The sequence below is a fragment of the Leptonychotes weddellii genome, chromosome 5, assembly GCF_054177405.1.
Source record: "Leptonychotes weddellii isolate Sample4059 chromosome 5, ASM5417740v2, whole genome shotgun sequence".
In the NCBI taxonomy this organism is placed as follows: Eukaryota; Metazoa; Chordata; class Mammalia; order Carnivora; family Phocidae; genus Leptonychotes; species Leptonychotes weddellii.
In genome coordinates, this window is record NC_138373.1 from 71,742,102 (window position 1) to 71,755,239 (window position 13,138).

The 13,138-nt window shown below is 45.4% G+C and overlaps 1 protein-coding gene across 1 annotated transcript in view; it reads right to left on the bottom strand.

Moving 5' to 3' along the window:
- Nucleotides 1-13,138, bottom strand: part of ANO2 (anoctamin 2) — a 319,849-nt gene that overhangs the window by 213,636 nt on the left and 93,075 nt on the right. Inside the window, exons 5-7 of the mRNA XM_081818921.1 lie at nucleotides 12,557-12,708; nucleotides 9,969-10,023; nucleotides 7,452-7,503 (exon numbers count right to left, since the gene is read on the bottom strand). Of these exons, the coding sequence (XP_081675047.1) occupies nucleotides 7,452-7,503; nucleotides 9,969-10,023; nucleotides 12,557-12,708 (259 nt within the window). The remainder of the gene's footprint in view (nucleotides 1-7,451; nucleotides 7,504-9,968; nucleotides 10,024-12,556; nucleotides 12,709-13,138) is intronic.

The window sequence follows — 13,138 nt, forward strand, 5'->3', positions numbered from 1 at the left end:
AAAAAAAAAGTTAGACCATCCCCAAACTCCAATCCACCCATACTTTTTGATGGTCAGTAACCCCTTCTTTGCCTTCTTATGCTTGCTTTTCTCCTCCTGCCCATCCTTCCACCAAAGGGGGTGGGGGGGAAGGGAGACAGAAAATCCAAGAGGCCCTACTGCTGGCTAGGACAAAAAGGGACTGAACACTAAATGTCCATATGACAAATGTTAGAAAAGTACTAGCAACAATTAAGTTCTTCACAGAGATGACTTGGTTATCTTTGGGTACTTCAGAAAACCAATGGCCAAATACCCAGAGGACAGAGCACGCTGCACCATTCTTTCCATTCCCAGATGTGAGTAGGTCAAGAAGCTGGTGGCTGCCAGCCCATAGTCATCTTTATCTAACTTTAAACTTCCTAAGAATCATCTGGATAGCTTGTTAAAACTGCAGCCCTTGGAGCCCTGTCCCTGCACATTCTGATTCAGCAAAGCCAGCTTGGGGTCTGGAGAGCCGAGGCTTTCAGAGGCTCACCAGGGGATTCGGATGCTGGCAGAGTGCAACCACACCTAAGCAATGTCACCCATGGCCACTGGCAAAGGAGCAATGTAGGAGTGCAATCTTTGCTCCCAATCACCCTGGCCAGCAGTCCTGAATCCTCATCTGGCCTTCCACTGTCTATTCCCATGATCTTTGAGGTCCACAAACACTGTGCAACTCAAGTCCTGGCTATGGCCTGGGGACCTGCTCACCATGAATTTATAGGAAAGCCAGTCCCCTCTGTGAGCCTAGCTAGCTCTTAGGGAAAGGAGACCATGTTGCTCCTCTGAATCCAAGTCTAGGAAATGCTGGAGCTGGAATTAGAAGCTTCAACCATACTGAGGGGTCCCTCTTTATGTTACAAGAGGAGAAAGAAATGGGCCCAGAGAGGGAATCTCACTTTACCTATGGTTCTCAATTTGTTCATCCCAGAGCTAAAATGCCACCTGCTTCTCTAGCCTTGTTGGGTGTGTGCCTATCTTCCTTTGGCTCCTTCTAGATACACTCTCTCCCCTTCTCTGACATGAATGGGCTCCCTTGCTCTCTGGCTTTCTACTGGGTTCTCAGCAGGTCAGAGGGAGATGGGACCCCCTGACCTCCTCCCTGAACATCCACCTGCTTCTCTCCATGGGTCTCCTCTACCTAGCTCTGTCCATCCATGTTCCAATAACCTCTCTCTCACCTCATGGATCTAGAGCTAGGAACAGCTTTACAGCTGCTCATTCCAGGCATCTCCAACTCCCTGTCCACACCTTTGTAAATGGTCTCTCCACATTCCCACCTTAAATTATCCTACTTTGATTGTGTCATTTGTTCCCATTGAGACCCTGATTCTCTGGAGTGGCTCCTGTCATGTCTTCTGTATTATTTGCTCTCCTTGCATCTATCTCTCTGGCCACACAGCGCCTTATTGCCTCTTCTCCTCAAATGTTACCTCATATGTAAGCCACGTAACAGTGGGGATTTTTGTCTGTTGTGTCTGGCTGATTCACTACTCTATTCCTTAGTTCTAGAATATGAATGACGCATAGTAGGTGCTCAATAAATACCCACTGAATAAATGAATGGATGTTACACAGGGAAGACCTCAGCTTCCACCTCTCTGAGAAACCTTTCCCTGAAAACCTCATCCATTTATTAATTTATCTTATTTTATCAACTAATTTAAAGAGCACTGAAGAAGAGCCAGGACACCTGGGCTCTAAATCTGGCTCTAAATCTCTGATCTTGGGCAACCTATTCATCTCTCCACCCTGAAATTGGTTAACCTCTGCTGACCCTACTCTGCATGGTGGTTTCAAGGATCACATGAGAAATGAGTGTAGAAGTGTACTCGTGCAAGGGGTCCTTATTAATCTGGTTACAGTAATACCTTATGTGTTCAGAGATCACTTATCTGCTTATCTCAGTTCTCACGACAGAGAACCCAAAAGAAAGAAAAAGTACCTAGATCTCACAAAACCCATTCCCTAATGTTGCGGACCGTAACCACAGCAGAATCCTGCAGACCCTCCCTCAATGCATTTTCTCTCTCTCTTTACCCCAAATTCTCATAAGCTTGTTCTTCTGTCTCCCAGACAGCAAAGTAAAACTGAAAGAGCAGAATTCAGAGAGGGAGGTTACCAGAGTCAAAAATTCAAGATATCAGAGAGTGTGGGGCAAACAACCCTAACAATACTTGGATGATTCTTAAGGAAACATTTTAAAAACTTGTTCTTAGTCATGATACTGAATCATCCAAAAAAGGTTACATATGGTTCTGTACAGAGAATGTACCTTGATCTATCCTATATAAGAAAGCAGAGACTAGTACAAGAGATTTCAGAAAAATTTCTGTACAAAAAAACACTGCTGAGGACATCAAGAGCGAAACCACTAAATCATATTCCCCTTTCACTTTGGTTCAAGGTCAAATTTGCAGTCCAACTGCAGGAACTACAGGGCCTTATGGTTTGAATATTTGTATTCTATTTTTCCCCTAGTTTTGACATTCTATTTTAATTTGTGTTTTTCCTGGTTCTTATTTCTTAATTTATTTATATTATGCTGTTTTATTGTTTTTCTTGTAAGCCACCTCAGAAATTTTGTGGAACAAGATGGGAATATAAATAATTCCACACATGCAAGTTGTATATAGCTTCATGCTTTGCAAAAGTAGGCACTCAAATAAATGTATTTTCCACAATGAAAAAAAGTGATAATACTGAATAAATGAGAGTGTTTCCGAATTATTATCTTTCGTATATTTTCCATCTTCAATTCTAATCTTTCTTATTTTCGCTATCTTCTAAAATTCCCTTAGTAACTGGGTACACTGGCAAAGGGAATAAAGCTTTGTAAACTAGACACAGTAATGACCATATTAAAGATAATTCCCGGGCTGAAGGATCAACAAAAATACCTTAGATAACAATGCCAAGAACTGTTCTCCCTTTTTCTCTTCTTTTTATGAGGCAACAATCCTCTGGAGGAATCTAAGTCAATTCTAGCCATTTGTGTTTCTCTATAAAACCAGAGAGAAGGGCAATAAAATCAAAATTTACCCCATGGCTCAAAGGGCCACGTTATCTTGAGGCCTCTGAGTGTCATTATATTCCTCAGTTTTTCTGATCTTCTAAGTAAGATGGTACATTGGCCAAAGAGCTTAGGGGGAGCTTGACTTTCCTAGACAGAAGACAAACAACTTGAAAATCAGACTCAGGGTTCTCTTCCACTGGGAATCAGAGAATTTCAGTCATATGTCCATTGTTACAAACCCAGTAATTCATTGGCAGCTACTGTTGAACTAACAGACTTCTGGGTAGGGGTTAGGGCTTCAACGTATGGATCTGGGGGTCGGGGGGGAGAGACACAAACATCAAGTCCATAACAATATGTAACTATTAAGGGGTTTGGATTTTATCTAAGCGAAATGTGGATCTATTTTACCATTTCAGGCAGACCAGTGAAATGATCAGATTTGCATTTTAAAAAGCTCATACAGGCTGTATGCTATGGAATGGGTTAAAAATGGACAAAACTGGGGCTAAGAAGACCTCTTAGTGGTTGGGATAGTAAATTTGGTTAAAAAACAAAATGCAGTTGATGTAGAGCAGGATAATGGCTGTAAACAGTCAAATTGTACCTATTTCACACATGTTCACAAGACCAACCCAACAGCACTTTGTTCTAGTTTTTAGTTTGAGAAATTAAGAACCAGAGTTCACTGAAATTTGGGGTACATGGATGGGAGCTGGGCTGTCCCCCCAAAAGGAAATCTGTATTTTTTGTTTACATTGTGGTTGAGGTTCTTTCAGAGCATCTGCATGAAGATGTCAAGTGTGTAGTCAGATATTTAGCTCTGAGAATCTAGAGAAAAAAATCATTCATCACTTGATTTATATGATGCCCATGCTTAAAGCACAAAAATCAACAACAGGGTTTTAAAATTTATTGTACAGTGAGTTGCATACTTAAGGTTTAACTTAAATTAGAATGTCACTAAGGAAGAGGCTTTATGATGTGTTAGCCTCAGTTTTCCTTCATTTTTTTCATCATTTTATAAGTGCAGGAAAACTGAGACTAATGGACACAACACAGCCTACTAAAATCTAACTGAATTTAATGGAGACAGAACTTGAGCTCATTTCCCCATGTTTCCCTGCCAAGGTCCCTGCCAAGATCCTACCTTGGTGTTTAGGACCTCAGGTTCAATATATGTCAAAAGAAGGCAGGCTCTCCCTTACAATTCAAGAGCCTATAAATTGGTGGCCAGATCACTATTGCTTCTGTAGTAACATTCGACTCAACCTAATTCCACCCCTACTTCACAGCATCCCGAAGGGAGTGGAAATAGGATTTGAAGCAAAAAAACCCAAGTTCTAGACCCAATTCTGACAGTGATTCAGTATGTGACCTTGGACAAGTCATGTGTCCTCTCTGTCCCCATTTGTAGAATTACTGACATGCCAACTTTCCCCTGAGCTACAAAGTGAATATTAGATCATTTATCTTGATACTTGGACACACACATAGAAGTTAATTACTTCCACCTCTGTGTTCCCTCTGCACTCTGGACATGTCTCTGTAGTTGTACCTAGCAGATAATCTCATAATTATTTGTTTACATGTCTGTCTGCATGGCAAGACTAAGAGTCCCTCAAGGCTAGAAATTAGGTCAAATTCTTGGCATCTCTGTTTCTATTACATCATTTGATACATAGAAGGTGCTCAATAAATGTTTTCTGAATGTCAAAAAAAGGAAGAAATTTTTGAAAGCTACTCAACAGCAATAAAATTCTTAAGATGTTTGATTTGAGACATCACCAAAAAACTCAGATCCTCAGAGGAAAAAAAAAAAACCTTCAGTGTTAAAGCAGAGGGTCCCTAATGGCCTTTCAACAACCCAGAGACTGTCTCTGAAAATAAACTTCAGTTTTTAAGGATCTTCCAATTTACAAAACAAACTAACAGTTCTGTACTTAATCTTCTCAAAAACTCTGCAAGATAGATGTTATTATCCCCACTTGACATCAAAGGAAACTAAGTTGCAGAGAAGTTAAGCCACTTGTCCATGGACACAATTACCAGCAACGGCTATGGGCTAACAGGCTAGGCATATTTAATTAATTCACTGAACCAAACTGATGGAGTAGAATGTGCAAGGCAGACAGCTAGGTGCACTGGGGTATCAAAGATGATTCAGACACGCCTCAAGGACTGTTTGGGAGTCTAAGCCATGGACATAGCAATCAGCAAGAAAGAGACTGAGTTTGGTGGGAGAGCCAAGGAGAGGGCATTGGGAGGACCTGTGAGACAGCCATGTCTGGTCTGGGGAGGGGCACGGGGAACTGGGGGGAGGACATTCAGGTGAAGGGAACTGTGTGAGCAAAAAAGAAGACGGTGGTCAGGTCAACAGGAAGAGAAGTGGGAAAGAGGGAATTAAGTAGAAATCGACACTTGATATATTGATTTTAAGGTTCTGATGAACATCTCATGGAGGTATCCATCTGGCAGATGGAAATGTTGGGCTGGAACTGGTGAGAAGGGGGGAAAATAGAAATCCATGGTTGCCAGGGGTGCCTGGGTGGCTCAGTCAGTTAAGTGTTCCACTCTTGGCTTTGGCTCAGGTCATGATCTCAGAGTCATGGGATCGAGCCAGCAGCAAGATTCTCTCTGTCCCTCTCCCTGCCCCTCCCCCACCATGCACACTCTCTCATACTCTCTCTCTCTCTCAAATAAATAAATAAATCTTTAAAAAAAAAAAAGGAATACATGGTTGCTAGTCATCTGTACAGAAAGAAAGTAAGGAGGCCATGGGAATATGGAAAAGAAAACATCTAAAATCTAGAAGGAAAAAGAACCAAAGAAAGTCTGGTCCATGAGGCAGAAACAGATCGGCAACAGATTAGTAGAGCAGTAGTACCTTCCTGGATAGCAAATCTCAGAAGTTGGAGGTTGGTAAAGAAGGTCTGGAAGATGTAGGAGGTTAAGAAAGATGAAGACTAAGAAAAAGGCCATGAAATATGGAAAGTCACCTATGACATCTGAGGGAGCAGGTTTGGTCCAATTGGGGATGATGTGACATGATAAAAGGCAGATTAATGGAACTGAGGAGTGAACTGGTCAAGAAGTGAGGCAAATTCAAGAATTCTGATAGAAGCCATGAGAAAATACAAAATACCTTCTAAGCTTGACTCCTCTTGTTGTCCTTGTAACGAAGGACAAATGGCTGCTCCAAGGGAGGGCGTCAGTCTGTTTCATGGAATCGAGCTGAGCTAACTAATTACCTACCTCATTCATGTCCTAACCTCATCAGTACCATGGTCCAGACAAATAACATCACATAGAAGACTTGACTTTTAAAAATTGGAGTGTTACTTGTAATTCTGTAGCAAGATGAAAGCAAACAGTCATACATATATTGCCCCCTTGAGAAGTTCTCTGCTACACTAAAAGCACTATCACCATATAAAACCCGTTCTGCTTCCTACTTCAGTACCATTCTCTTAGTAGTGAGGCAGCTTATGAGTCCCCCCACCAAAACTCTCCAATATTAGCCATTATGATCATTAGCACTATTATTATTCTTTGGCTTGAGTGACTACATAATTCACTAGACTTGCCTCTCAATGACTTTGGATTCTTTGTAACTCAAAGCTGCCTCAAAAGCCAAAGATTTGCCTCCCCAGAATGTATTCTGAAGGAATTTCTCTCAAAGGTTTCAAAAGCCTTTCTGAGTGATGGTAGCACCTTTGGAAAGCGCTCAGCCTATGGACTGATTCCTGTGGAAAGGCCACATGCTTGTGCTTATAAGCTCCCATGTTTACCTCAGCCATTATGTGTGTCTTCTGCAAAGTCCACCAACATCAGTCGGCCTGCCCTCTGGGCCCCCAAATGCTGACATTCCTGCTGCAAAGACTAATATCCTCAAATTTCGAAAACAAACCGCCAGGGGAACAGATTCAGCCACATTGCCGTGACAAGAATGCTGAACTCAGGAGCTGCACGTTCGGACTAATGTGTGGCCTCGGACAAGTCACTCACCCGGTGGGAGGCCAGCTCCTTCACACATAAAGGAGGAGCCTGCACTAAAGGGCCTCTGAGGTGCCTTTCTTCTTAAAAAGGAAATAAATAAACAACGCCTGCCACGTTTGGGTGATTATTAAAAACTTTCAGAGACCGTGGAGACAGGGTTGAAGGTCTGGGAGAAGTTACCACAACATGAGGAGTACCCGCTCCCAAGAGATGGGGCCCTGCTCCTGGAGAGCAAGCAGGACTTCTGGCCCTGAGTGAAAGCAGCCGCCCCTCCTCTGTGGGGGGCATTTGTTTGTTTTGTTCTCTGCTGCCCGACACCGCCCCCCACAGGGAGCCGCTGAAAGGACAGCTCTGGCCCCCTGGGCAGCCCATCAGCACCACCAGGCCCAGGGACAGGGGAGGGGGTCCTTACCCATGGTGTTGTTGGCTCGAGAACAAGCTGTGCGCTTCAGGATCTCGTGCACCTAAAACGGACAACAGCAGGGTTGTGAGCACCGTGACCACGTGTGTCACCACATGAGGGGGCGGGTGGTGGACCAGGCAGCTGGACCCGCTTCCAGGGAGGGGGAAGCCAAGCATGTGCCAAGCTCGTGCCCGGCCTGTCAAACCCATTCAAACTTGAGTGCTTTGAGGAAACAAAGCATCTAAGCCCCTCACACACACTCCCCCCTTCGCCCCACCCTGAAAAAGTAAAGTAAGGCTATACATTGACTGCAGTTACAGGAGGTAAGGAAAACACAGCAGGGAGCCCAGACCCACATGCCTCTGGAGGGCTAGGGAGGAAGTGCCTGGGCCATACTGTCCAGGAAGGGGAAGAGGAGACTGTCCTTTCCACCAGCCCTGAGACGTGCCACGCTGGGGAAAGCACAGGACAAGGAGGCCACCTAATCGGCTTCCAGTGCTGGCTCCTAGCCAAGGGGTCCTGAGCAAGCTCTCCGTGGACCCTGATGGTCCGTGGCCTTCTCTGTAATGGAGCTGACTCACAGCGCTATTTCAAGAAACCATGAATGTGCTTTGTAAACTAAAAAAGGGCCACCTACATCTTACTCATTGTTAGTATTATTTCTCTGGTTTTTCCCTGAGTCCTCATCTTGTCTCCCCAGTCAGACACTTCCTCAAGACTCCGCAGCTTGGAGCACTTACGGGGCACAGGGCAGGCTGCCAGCTCAATGGCCGCTGCATGCCTAAACCAGCCGACAAAGCCCTGGATGTGGGGCTTGCAAGGGACTCTCTCTCACCTGCGAGGGAGGGCTGCTGAGTCCTCCCTGCAGAGGAAACAGGAACACAGGTAAATCTGCTGGCCCACTAGTGCCCTCCAATGGGTCCCAAGCCTGCGCCAGGCTATAAAGAGATGCCCAGCAAGGCAGTCTGCTCTGGGACAAATAGCTGGGGTGCTTAGACACCCACAAGGAAGGGGCACGGGGATGATGTTTACAGATGTGAACACGGTCCTCAAACAGAAGTCCAGGGCAGAGTAGACACCAAGACAAAATTCTAAGGCTCTTTTCTCCCCCTTCTCACTAGGTGGGGTGGACTGGAGAAAGGGAGAAGCCTCCAGAACAAGAGCTAAATGAGAGAAGTGTGTTCCTCCATCATCATTCACACTCTGATCTTCCAGCCACAGACCTAGAGGGAGTGGGAAATAAATAACTTCCAGCAGTATGGGGCCCAAGAACATTTAATTCACTTATAATACTGTGCAGTAATTCAACAGCAATAATAATTAGGAACAGCGTTTATATGGTATTGTACTATTTTACAAGTACTTTCCAATTATTTGGTAATCCCCACAACACCCTGTAACTCTCCCATAGACATGAGACCCAAGCTACAGGGAGATTTAAACGGCTTGTAATAGCATCAACCAAATAAAATGGGAAGTTGATGCCTTTTTCCATAGGGTCATAAAAGAAATGATGTGCCCATTTTAAACCTTCCTAAACACAAGCCTAAGGGACCTGAGGTGTTTCCTTGCCCAACCTGCAAGCAAAGAGTGAAGGCCATGTTTTCAATGCACCCTGCAAATGTTCTGTAGCTTCCTCTAATCACCTGTCCCTTATTCTTCTTATCACCGTACCAACTTGGAAGTCCTTCTAGATACTTAACCATCACTCCTCCTCTGTGGAAACTTAAGTTCTTCCCTAGGAATCAATGGAAACATACTGCCATGTTCCCACTGTGGCATGAGTAAGTGTGCAGCATTCTCTGGGCTGCCCTTTTTCTCCTCTGTCCTCAGGCTAAGTGCTCTCTAGGCAGAGAGAGAATAAAGGGATCAGTGAAGGGAGAGAGGCCACAGGGCACAGGCCATATACAGATTTTCATTAGAATCAATCATCCTGCAAAATTCAAAACCTTGATTTCAAAAGGCCAAAAAAAAAAAAAAATAGTAGAACAGCTAGAGTCATGAATTTTGGCTTTCTACTGAATGGGCTGGTAATTTTATTCTTGGACAAACTGGCTAGTTCCAGCATTCCCTGGGATACAGATGCACAAGACTCCTCTGAGGGGAAATGGGTAGCCCAGCAATGGGTCCTCATTCAGACACTAGTGATCTGTATAAATGTTTTTTAATCCATTGCTTCTCAGAGTCTGTTTCCCCAACTGTAAAGCAAGGGTGGGGGGATTGCCTGATTAGCTGAAATCCCCCACCAGCTGTCACATTTCCTGTTTTTGTGATTCCAAGATGGGCCTAGGTGGAGAATCCTAAAGAGAAGGCACTTCTCTCAACCTGTGAGTGAGGGCAGTTATTTGCTATGCCTTTTGCAAGGAAGATGGAGGAGCTCCTGTACATGCCTCTCAGTTGCTAGGCAACCCCAAGCAAATGACACCAGGAGGTAGCAGGGAGAGCAGGAGAACGCCTGCCACACTGGGTACTCAGCCTTCCCCTCACTTCCACAGCCTGCCACCCCCTGTTGACCTGCATACTTACAATGCGGCTACGGGTAGCATTATCAAAGAAGGTGTCCTTGTCCTGGATGTTGTACCTGGAGACACCAAGAAAACAGAAGGTCGACTCATTTCATGACCTTGGTCCTGAGACCACCGTCACCCCAGGACCAGAGCAAACCTTCAGAAGGCAACACAGCAAGATGTGTAAGACGCACATACTCGCACATGCTCACGCACACAGTGTTCATCATTTTTCTTAACCCAGTAATTCTGAAAGCTTATCACAGAAATGTATCCTAGGAAATATACGTTCAATAGAAGAAAGAAGCTCCATACATAAAAATGTTCATTACAAAGTCACTTATAATAAGGATTATGGACATAAACTGTAATTCCAAGATCGATAGAAAGGATGATCATGCAGTCACTGAAAATTATCATTAGGAGAAATTCATAAATAGGAAATTCTAGACTGTGATGCAAAATATTATACTATGAGAAGTTTTACACATAAAAGTATGTAGAAAGGATTCCTATGCATGAACAAAGACAGTAAAAAATATAACCACCACCCAGGGGCACCTGGGTGGCTCAGTCATTAAGCGTCTGCCTTCGGCTCAGGTCATGATCCCAGAGTCCTGGGATCGAGCCCCGCATCGGGCTCCCTGCTCGGCGGGAAGCCTGCTTCTCCCTCTCCCACTCCCCCTGCTTGTGTTCCCTCTCTCGCTGTGTCTCTCTCTGTTAAATAAATAAAAATCTTAAAAAAAAAAAAATATACAACCACCACCCAAAAGAGTAAAGTTTCCAGGTGCTGGGATGGTAACTCTCTGTTTTTCAAACTTTCATTTAATGTTGTCACTATTGTCCCATCAATTAGCTACCAAACTCTTAATTATGCAAGGCCTGTGTCTGTTCTAAACTTCAAACTGTGACCTTTCACTAAAAAGAACACTTGCCTAGAGCTGACTGTGCTCCTGGCCCTGAGCCCCTGGATGCCTGGAACATGCCCCCAGCCCCCCTTCCCCTCCCTGGGGCCCAATCACATGGGGGGGGGTGTCTCCTAGCAACAGATGAAGAGCAGAGCATGGTAGTCCCTAGACCACTGCTAGGAAAACTCAGAGGATGGAGAGCATCTTTGGGGTAGGAAGAACAGAAGATTCTTCCAGATGGAGGTGTTTAGGAACTGGATTTGAAGGGTCCCAGACACCAAATGAATGGGAGACGCATGCACGGGGCAGCTCAGATACCAGCACTGGCATGAAGGCAGGCCCAGGGAAGGGGAAGCATGGAAGAAGCACAGAGCACAAAAAGAACAGCAGGCCAGGGGGTCAACGTGCCAGTCCCAGTTCAGCTACTTCATGCTATGTGACCTCGAACAGCCCCCAGGCCTTAGCTTCCTCTAAGAGACAGACAGTTCTATCTGAATGGCCACCTCGTGAGGGGAGGTGATATTGTGACTTACAATAAATACATCTTTTGGTCTTCATCCCAGGCTCCTAACTCACAGCTCCCCAAACCCTTGGAATTTCCTGAGCAACAAGAGCAATGGGAGCATCTTTTGTCATAATATTTGGTCTCCTGCCCTCAGTTCCTGAAATCGCTTCAGAGCCACAAAGGTGAGATGGGTGTCTTGTTATGTATCACAAGCCCCTTTCCACCACAACTGGGCTTACGTCAGGGAGGTGACCTTTGGAAGTCTCCTAAAGATGGAGAGAGGAGCAGCTGGTTGCCAGGAGAACCAACCAAGAATAGAGGGTTGGAACTTTCAGCCCCACCCCTGATTTCTGGGGAGAGGACAGGGGCTGGAGGTTGAATCAATCTCCAATGGCCCATGATTTAATCAACCAAGCCTATGTAACGAAGCCTCTATAAAAACCCAAAAGAAAGGATTTGGAGAGTTTCCAGGTTGGGGAACCAGAACATTCCCATGTGCCACCATGCTGGGCCCCACGTTCCACAAGGACACAAGCACCTTCATTCAGAACCTCCCTTTCTGCATCTCTTCACCAGGCTGTTGCTTTGTATCCTTTGTAATAAATCAGAAATCTAGTGAGTAAACTGGTTTTCTGAGTTCTGAGAGCTTCTCTAGCAAATTAATCAAACCCAAAGAGGAGGTCGTGGAAACCTCTGGACTACAGCCAGCCAGTCAGAGGTACACGGAACAACCTGGACCTGCCGTTGGCATCTGAGGAGAGTACACGAGGAGGCAGCTGGGAACACAAAACTCCCAAAGCTTTATCCTCCTTCTCTCTGGATGATTACAATATGTTGAAGCCCTATTAGACTAGGAACTGGGCAGAACAGTTTCCCCACAGAAGGGAAACCGGTATCCGACCATCTTCTCATAGAGTCCCAAGGTTTATGGCTGCGTGCTCCAAGATTCGCCATCCATCGTGCCAAAGGACTGAAATGGCAGGTGTCCCTACAAGCCACTGGGCAAATCTGGGGAGCTCTTTGGGATAGTGTCACTTAGGGAAGGGGATTCAGGAAGCAGATCCAAGGAACTCTTGGCTGTGACAGCATGCCCCCTCCCCTATCTCCCAGGCCCTGGGGCTCTCACTGTGGGAGCTGTTTGACTTCCCCTCCCATCCCCGCCCACATCCCTACCCCCACAGCGCCCATACTCACAGGTACATTTTCTCCCTGGAGAACGGGTAGGAGAGGTTTTTCATCTTGTTGTTACTGTGCTCCGGAACTCTGGGTTTCAGGGGCGAGCTCAGTGTCTGCAGAAGTTCGTTGAACTTCTTTGCAATGCTGCCTTCTGATTTGATCTCGTACATCTAGGGAAGGCAAAGCCACAGGCCTAAAAAAGGAGGCCACATCCAATGGAGAGAAGAGTGACTCACTCACAACCACAGCAGCACAGGGCACCGAACCCCCAGTGGGGGACACTCTGGAAAGAGGAGGAGACTGGCAGAAGCAAGCAGAGCCCTTCCCGCCCTCCCCCTGCCACTGCTTTCACAAGGGCGTGGGCTCTGGACCCCCTCTCAGTCCTCTGAATGGAGGTAACCGGTGCAGGGAAACAAGTGAGGAGGCCAAATTCACTACATGACTTCATTACCTCATCTGAAGAGAAACAGAAGACCTACTATGTGAGTCGCCACACTAAGTGCTCTACACAAATTAGCTCCAATGCACACAGCAAACCAGCTAAGCAAGCACTACTACTCTCATGCTACGATGAGTAAATTAAGGCTCAGAAAGGTGTGA